The sequence below is a fragment of the Oreochromis niloticus genome, linkage group LG1 (assembly GCF_001858045.2).
Source record: "Oreochromis niloticus isolate F11D_XX linkage group LG1, O_niloticus_UMD_NMBU, whole genome shotgun sequence".
NCBI lineage: Eukaryota > Metazoa > Chordata > Actinopteri > Cichliformes > Cichlidae > Oreochromis > Oreochromis niloticus.
In genome coordinates this window covers 5,774,877-5,783,800 of record NC_031965.2, presented here as the reverse complement: position 1 = coordinate 5,783,800, position 8,924 = coordinate 5,774,877, and the positions used below count along the sequence as shown (strand labels likewise).

Genomic DNA, 8,924 nt, shown 5'->3' with positions numbered 1-8,924 from the left:
TGAGTTTAATTACATTGTCAACAGAGAATAATTGTAATTGATTTCTGCTCCTCTTCCAGAGACCGCTGTGTGCGCGGACTGACACACATACACACGCGCGTACACACACGCCCACTGCCAAAAAGACCCCGGTTTGTTGTATGTTTTCAGAGACAGCGTGGTTTGCAATACTTTGCACACGCACACCAAAGTGAAGAAAGTGCGCATTAGATGCGTCACACCCTGCAACTGTTTAAATTCTACTGTGTCCGCATATATATATATATATATATATATATATATATATATATATATATATATATATTTTGTTTTTTCATTACTTTGAGCGGACTGAATCCTGACGGAGGATGTGAACTGCCTCTTGCAGAGTGTCTCCTCGTGCTCGTTAATTATGTGAGCTCTTGTAGTTAATTGATCACTCCCCCTGTCGCCTGAGCGATAAGAAGCCGCATCAATTCTAACGCCTGGGAAGCCGTGATTCAGCGGAGGGGGGTGAGCTAGGGGGGTCATGCCGAGGCGCACGACTCCCATTATCAGCATCCTCATCAGTCGGGCCTGACAGAGCCTTCACACACTGCAGTTCAAGTTCGGCCAGTGATGTGCGACAAAGACCCCAAGATGTTTTTTTAAAGAGTGGTAATAAATAAATTGGGTTCGTTTCATTTAAGGAGCTATTTCGTTGTAAGTAAAGAAAATTCTTTGAGCTTCAGGATTGTTTTCTCCTTCTGTTTGACGTTTGTTTTCATTATTATTTCAGAGACACAGTGATCCAACCCAAAGCAATGAATGTGTCATAAATATGTTGCTTTGTAAATGGGCGTTTAAGTGCAATAGATTTACAAAATTGATTACCTCTCAGAATGAGCGGCATTTTTTTTTACAGAATAATGTGGAGAAAACGAATGGCACAGGCTGTGAGACAATAAACATCAATTGTGAACAAAGGCGCTTTATTAGGCTCTTTTAAGGCTTTTAATCACGGCGGTGCCAGCTTTGTGAATTCTTTTTTTCGTCAGTTATATCAAAGAACACATCAGTGTTTGTTTATCATGAAACAACACCGCAGAAAATGTGGGAATGATGCTGAACGATTTCCGTAAAAGTCTCTAGATGCAGGTCCCTCGCAGTCCAGCCAAAAAATGACACTACTGAATGGAGCGTAGTTAAAGAGCTGAGTCTACACAACTAAAAAAATCCCACGAATGCAAGAAAAAATAAAACAAGAAAAAATAAAACATATACACACAAAAAAGCATTCGCCCTGTTTGATGTCACCTTGTACAGCACACTGTATGAATAGAATGGCAGAGACGACAGGGAAGAGGTAGACTGTCAAATCATCATTAAGACAGGGAGCCAGGCCCAGAGTCCGCTGCTCCTCCCCACAGATGACTCCTCTTTCTCGGAGTTCAGGATTCATCCTCTCAGGCAGAAAGACAAAAAGAGGAAGGGGGCGGGGGGGGGGGGGGGGGGTTAATTGTAAGCAGAGCTGCTCAGTGAAGTATGTAAAGAGGCTTCAGTCAGCCTTTTTAAAGCTTAAATTCATTTTTGCATTGTCCCAGTAAACTCACGGAAGATGGATGATGCCCCCGCTGAGGTATCACACAGCTCAAAGTAGGACAGTAAGGAGGGATACCTGGCAAACGCACACAATCTGTAACAAAGAGCAGCCTCCTTTGGATGAGGCAGAGATGCATGTGAGTGATGGTCTGAAGAATTAGTGAAATTGGTGAAACTGCGGATTTGAAGAGAAAGACTTAAGGTTGCACCTGACCCATGCTGTCTTTAACTGTTAAACAATCTTCAGACATCAAGGTTGCATGTGCAGTGGCTTCAGAAAGTATTCAGACTCTCTGATTGCTAAATTGACTTTAAATGGTTTAGACAAGAGTTTGGCCCGCTGATATCCTCTACTTAATGATCCCCAATGGAAATCTTTTCTTTATAAAAATATACTCGGCCTTTGACGTGGTGCTCCACTTTGTGCTTCTTGATTAACCTTGACTGAATTTGATTTGAGACCCTCTGTGACAAAAAAAAAGTCTGGATGTATTTTAAAGGCAGCAAACATTCACACTGCTTGTGCACACTGAGTCATGATGTCTATGGAACACTGTAGAACTACAAGATGACTGTGATGGTTTCCACAAGCACAGTGATTACCCAAGATGACCCCAGGAGCATGAAAGGAAAAAAAGATTCTAATTATATTATAAGATAAATCTTGAACTCTTTTGGGTAGAACTCAAGCAACTTTGAGTCACTCATTTTTTCTTTAATAATAATGGAATGCATTTATATAGTGCTTTTCGAGACCCTCAAAGCTCTTTATAATTCCACTATTCATTCACTCTCACATTCACACACTGGTGGAGGCAAGCTACAGTTGTAGCCACAGCTGCCCTGGGGCAGACTGACAGAAGCGAGGTTGCCATATCGCGCCATCAGCCCCTCTGGCCATCACCAGTAGGCGGTAGGTGAAGTTTCTTGCCCAAGGACACAACGACCAAGACAGACAGAGCTGGGGATCGAACCGGCAACCTTTCATTTACAAGATGAGCTTCCCAACCACGGTCACCCCATCTTGATTTCTGGGCTTCAGACTTCCTTGTAATTCGTTTTATTGACTTATGATATCAAAGATAACTTAAGGCATGAACCAATGTTGTGTTCGCAAATAACAGACAACTAAGTAAAGAACCAATTTTAAATGGTATGTTCAGGCACTTTGTTACTAGCAGCCAAAACTTCATCAGAAATGGTCTCAGTGGAAGGATGGCCATCAAGAAGCCATTCTTAAGAAAGGAGGGAAAAAAGGCTGAAGTATACCAAATTACACCAAAACTGCACTGGAAATCAGTGGCAACAGGTCTGATGCAGTGATGAACTCAAAGTGTCTATAGCTATCTGTGAAACATGGTTCCTGGTGGTAATATGATGCTACAGACTTGCTTCTTGGCAGCAGGGACAGTGACACTCATCCTAACTGAGAGAAGAGTAAATTCAGGCATAAAACCTAACCCAGAAAAACCTGCGCTAAATGTCCACAGAACCTGTGGCTGGTATGATGGCTCCTGTTTCAGTATGACAGACTTGAAGCTATAACTGAAAAAAAAAAAAAAAAGAAAAAAAAAGTGGGAATTTAAAGGTGGAAAAGGAACATTTTTCACTCTAATGGGAAAATGCCAATTTTATCAAGGTAAAATTAAATGAATAAAACAATAAAGTGCACAAAGGGCAAAGAAGCCTTGATCCTTTGTTAACCATTTGCAGTTACTATTTCAACAGCATGCATTTGGCTGTATGTGTAATAATAAACACATAGTCACGCTGAATGTGCATTTTTGTGTAGTTACACTGAATGTGCACAAAAAGACACCGACAAGGAGGGAATCTCATACTACAGTATGTTTTATTTCAAAAGCCAAGAACAATACCAACATTTAAAGCGCTTAAGGTATTAATTCTTTCCAACTACTCGTGGCAAGGACCATGTGATGGCTGTCCTTATTGGAGGCTGTAAGTCTGCTTCCTGTCTCGGAGTTCAAAGGTAACCCACAGCGAGCGTGGATCCTTCTTGTTTTTGCGCACAGTGATCTTTCCCTGAAGCTCTTCCCCTAAAGAAAATATCAAAGACAGCGAAATATGAGTACAGAACACCTTTTTATACTGAAGTCACATTACATTTAACTGGAGGGTCTCTCCCTCTTTCTCTTTGAAGGGGTGTGTCATCATTAACTCATCTGGGAGCTGAAATCTACCCCTGATGGATAACCTTCCACAAGAAGTAGAACTTTGCTCAAATTATAAAGGCTGCTGATAAGACACATTACAGTAAATCATCAGTTTTGAAGTAATATGAATTAAAGGAAATCAAATATAAACAGTTACAGCCAAAAAACACGTAAAAATCTGCAAATGAAACTCAGAGTTTAAAGGAACGAGAAGATTTTTACCATTAGGTTTGTCTTAATATATTCTAGTCAGGTAGGATTACTAACAAAGGCAGGAAGCCCCAAAGCACTGAACCAAAACTGAGAGAAAGAAAGAGCATTTTTTGTAAAAGAAGGACAGCGTTTCAGTATTTTCTACATTCTATAGTGTTAGCATACAACAAAGAAACACCAAAACCACTTTTTTTGAGCTTTTCATTTTTGCTATAAAGTGATGTATACTTTATAGCTACATATGTCATATGTCATATGCTCAAGTGCACTACTGTTCCAAACAGGGTGTTTAAACAGATGTCTGTGGATTTTGTTTTTTATTCACCTTATAGAAAGTTCAGGGAAATAAAACTGGATATATTATACAATGATAAAAAAATAAATAAATAAATGAATAAATCAAAAGACAGAAAACAATTAGACTGAAATCGATCCGTGTGTCCATAGTAAACCAGAAATGAGTAACTGCTCATAAAAACAAGTCTTCCTGATGCCTTGCAGCAGTGCAGTGCTGCTGAGCTCAGGCCTTTGCAGTATGAGCTGAACGCACTGTCGCTTACAGAAATGATGATGTGTGTAAAGGCAATGTAGTTTAATGTATGTTAATAAGCAAGATTGTCTGTGAGCGTGCGTGTATGAATGCAGATGTGTCGCGATCTCCAGATGGCAGCAAGGAGGCAACGCGTCTACAGTGCGACGCACGAGTGATCGGTGAGGCTGTGAGAAGGCGCTGCTGATTATGACGCATAATCACTCTGATTAACTTCACGTTTGACTGCTGGAGGTAAATGAATGTTTACCCAAATGGCAAACAAGCATCCTCTCACGCTCTCCATCCCCGGCCCGCCTCCTCTCCGCATGCTGCGCGCTCCACATAGCTGGAGGTTAGAGGACGACAAGAGAAAATGCTGACAGTGGAGCTTTCTCCAGCAAACTGTCCGCCATCGCTGCTGTCATGTCTTACTCGTTTCCATGCCAACGGTGCTGTCACAGAATCTGCTGCTGGCGCTGCGCTCTGGGGCTGTCACTTCACTACAGAGAGGGCAAACAGCCGTGGCGTTTCTCTGTGGGGGCTTTTACAAAAACAAAAACCACTGTGTGACAAATTGTAATGGAGCATAAGAATATTCCATATTTGGGTGTGGAAAGTGGGGTCACTCCTATGTTGGGGGAGAACAGTGGTGGAAACTTTCTAGTTTATTACAACCTTATTACTGAATCACTTTCAGTACGAGTATTTAAAAACAAGTAACCAAACCAAAAGTACACATGACAAGAAATCTTAGAGGAGAATATGGTTTGGCGCTTTCTTACTAAAATAAGCAAAGCAGTCACTTGAAGGGAGTGATGCTGCTCCAAGACCTGCATATATCATTCAGCATTAACACAACAGCACTCACAGATGATAAAGTTACCCATGCCGTGTTCAATAGTGCACATTGATACCACTGGAAATGCTCTCTTTTTAACTGTGCATTGATAGCATATCTTTATATATTAAAATTGCCCATAGGTGTGAGTGTCTCTCTGTGTTAGCCCTGCGCCAGGTTGGTGGCCTCTCCAGGGTGTACCCTGCCTCTTGCCCTATGGTAGCTGAGCTAGGCTCCAGCCGCCCTGTGAATCTGAAAAGCATAAGCTGAAGAAAATAAATGAACCAAACTGAATTAAGTTAAGGAACAAAAAAGTATCAGCATTAATCACACACAATGTTTCTATGCATTTGTGACTACAGCAGTATTGTATTCATCGCCAGCAGTTTTTAGAAATGCTTCTGAACCTTGACAATTATTTCCAAAGAACCAATTGTTTTATTAAAGCTGCTCCTTTAAGTACCCAATGATCATCAACAAATAACCAAATTAATTTTCAGATGTTCCAACGGGTATTTTTCCAGGAGCTTGCCTAGTCTTTTGTTGACTGATCTGTTTTCTAATTTGTGAATGGCAGAAAAAAAAGGGTTTAGACAGCATCGCAACCTTTTTAGGAATTAAAGTTGTACTAGTTAGTTAATCATTTATTATTAATCTCTGGCTGTCTTCCATAGCGCGTCTTTGCCCTGTCTTCCTTCCCTCACCCCCAACCGGTCGCAGCAGATGGCTGCCCCTCCCTGAGCCTGGATCTGCTGGAGATGTCTTCCTGTTAAAAGGGAGTTTTTCCTTCCCACCGTTGCCTGTAGCACTTGCTCATAGCGGGTCACATATGATAGCTCGGGTTTTCTCGGTTTTCTTTGTATTATTGTAGGATCTTTACCTTACAATCTCAAGCACCTTGAGGCAATCGTTATTGTGATTTGGTGGTATAAAAATAAAATAAAATTGAATTGAATTACTACACTGGTTAATAACTTTTGTAATGTTCTTTCTTCATGCCAATCATCCAGTTTGTTTTTTATAACTGATAAAACTTTACCAAAAGATTGTTACAGAAGACAATACACAGAAATGTTGCAAACCTGAAAACAAGATACATCCCATAGTAATAAACTGAAAGACACCATTCTGCCCCCTACTCCACCCCCAACTTAATAAACTTGGTCAATGGTCAACAATATAGAAGCAAAACAACCCAACTGTGAAGGAAAAGGTCACTGACACACATGCCTAGTTTGTCTTTTCCTGTGTCTCTACAAAGGCTGAAGTCTGGTCTCTGTGCATTTGACTTATAAAATGAGACAATTTCCACGATCTAAAGCTGAAAAAGAAAACCATTAGAAATCAGTCAATGATAGCTATCAAACAAACTATCTTTCCTTATCCTTGTTTTTTAGGAACTCAATATACATAAGCCATAAGTTTCTAGAAGATGGGTTTTGCCTTACTGGTAGTCTTGTGATGGAGTGTGGTGGTTTTGGGAGGCTGCAGTCAAACTTCACTTGGTAAGAGGTTGACAAAGGCCAAAGAAATAATTGCTTGACCTTTGGTAACCTTTTGTTAAAACAGCACTGAAAGGAAAATAAAAATGTCTTGTGACCAAAGACTCTTGCTCTCTAAGCTGTCCGTCTAATGTCACCTGTGTATTGCAGCATACAAACAACCCATGACAGAGTGTCTTTTCAGTCACGGTGTATGCAAGCAGCTCTGCTGTAATCAGTCAGTGCAAACTCCCAGTGGAAGAGGGCCTCGTGCTTTCAGTAAACTGGCCGTTCAGAACCTCGGAGAAAGAGTTAACCATGTGTGGAAATGAGTCGGGGAATGGTGCCGGGCTTTCACTGCGATGTCGTACATCACCGTGCCAGTATCATTAAGCACAACCAGGCCCACAGAAAGCGCCCATGTCAGACCAGTGCAGCGTTTCTCCATGAAATTACACCAGAGTTATATGTGATTCATTTAAACTGTTGTCATTCACATTTCACTTAGCATTCCTGTAGTATCCTGTAAAACTAGTACCACCATCTCCCTCTAAAAGATTTTCTCTAAAAGTGAGAAGAAAGGGAATACAAGGAGAGAAGAGAAAGTCGCAGTTAATTTAGCAACACAACAGAGCTAAAAATAGTTCATTTCAAGCACAAAGTTCACTCTTAAAGCTTCTGGGGATCCTTCTGTCATCCTGATGTATCTTTTTATACAAAAGGGCAAACCACAGCAGCTGACTTCACCTGACACTGCTGTGATGCTCATAGCTACATTTCACTCACAACTCTCTGGCATACTCCCTCTTGCTCCAATCTGCCTTCATTTAATCCTTTTCTGCTTCTCAGGTCTCGTTCAGCGCACAGCGAAGAGGCAGAGGTGCAGAGATGATGGATTGTATATCCCGAGCACCGGTCTGCACACACAACTGGTCCATGTGTTGAATTACAACCCTGAAGAACTTTAAGCTTAGCTCGGCTGCTGCTGCTCGACAGCTCAAGGACCCTCAGAGTTCAAACAAGTTAGAGGGCGAGGGTTGAGGAGGTAAAGAGGTGTTTAAACTGTGCCTGGAGAGGTGAGGCAGGGAGGGAGGGGTGAGGATATTTGGAAGAGCTACAGTTCCACTCAGGACACAGGAGGTGAGTCATGAAAATGGGGGCAAGAATAAAGACCATCTGACTGACCAATGAAAGCCTGGATGATGACGCACGCCCATGTTTTAGCTGCTCTGACTAGCTCTGAGCACGTAACCAGGGCACTGCTTCAACTCAAGGTACTTTCTTGCACCGAATAAAAAAGGCAAAGAAGAAAATGTGACCTTTCTCCAGTGAACATTAAGCAGGTAAAACTGTGAAAAACGGACCCTCCTCTTCAATACTAGAGCTACACAAACACACCAGTGCATGACAAATGATTTTCTGTTTAATTTATTACGCTGCCAGTCGGGAGGATTTGCAGCGATGTTTTGTTCCAGGCTGCTGCGTGCCTACTCTCTCTTGAGTAAGCGCCTCCCACAGAAGTGCGGCCTTAGAGTTAATTACTGCTGCACCTCGTACAAACACATCAAATAAGATTTCGTCCCTGCCACGATAAATCACCACAGCCTGAGCCAATATGAAACACAACCACTGGCTGTTTATGCTCAGCCCTCACTTCCGCCGATCAGAGCTGTAATGTGCTTCTCAGTCATAACCCAAGAGGAGAGGCCGTCGTGTGTGTGTGTGTGTGTGTGTGTGTGAGACTTTTATCATCTTCAAGGTGACTTTAGAAAGTTTTCTCCTACAGCCAGGGGGAAGTTTAGTACAGAACTATGCAAGAACAATTGTGCATTTCAGTGTGTAAAGAAGAATGTGTGTATATGGGTGTTGTAAAGTACACCATGGGAGCCTAGCAGGCAGCCGGTGAATGCTGTTAAAAACTCCATTTCTGGTTTACGGCCCCTGGAGGAGGCTGGAGACCGTTAGGGTGCTGGGGTAGAGCGAGCACATCAATAACCTGCTTCTCCCTTCATTTTATTCTTCCATTTAACTTTTTCTGCTTGCACTGCTCGGTTCAAACATGAGACGCATGCACAAGCTGATGGATCTTTATGGACTTAATCTGACCTATTTCAGCCAGAATCTTC

The 8,924-nt window shown here is 41.8% G+C and overlaps 1 protein-coding gene across 1 annotated transcript in view; it reads right to left on the bottom strand.

Moving 5' to 3' along the window:
• Positions 1–3,393: 3,393 nt before the first annotated feature.
• prmt3 (protein arginine methyltransferase 3) overlaps positions 3,394–8,924 on the bottom strand; it is a 61,330-nt gene continuing 55,799 nt past the window's right edge. The window contains exon 16 of the mRNA XM_003454330.4: positions 3,394–3,617. Within this exon, the coding sequence (XP_003454378.1) occupies positions 3,508–3,617 (110 nt within the window). The 3' untranslated portion in view covers positions 3,394–3,507. The remainder of the gene's footprint in view (positions 3,618–8,924) is intronic.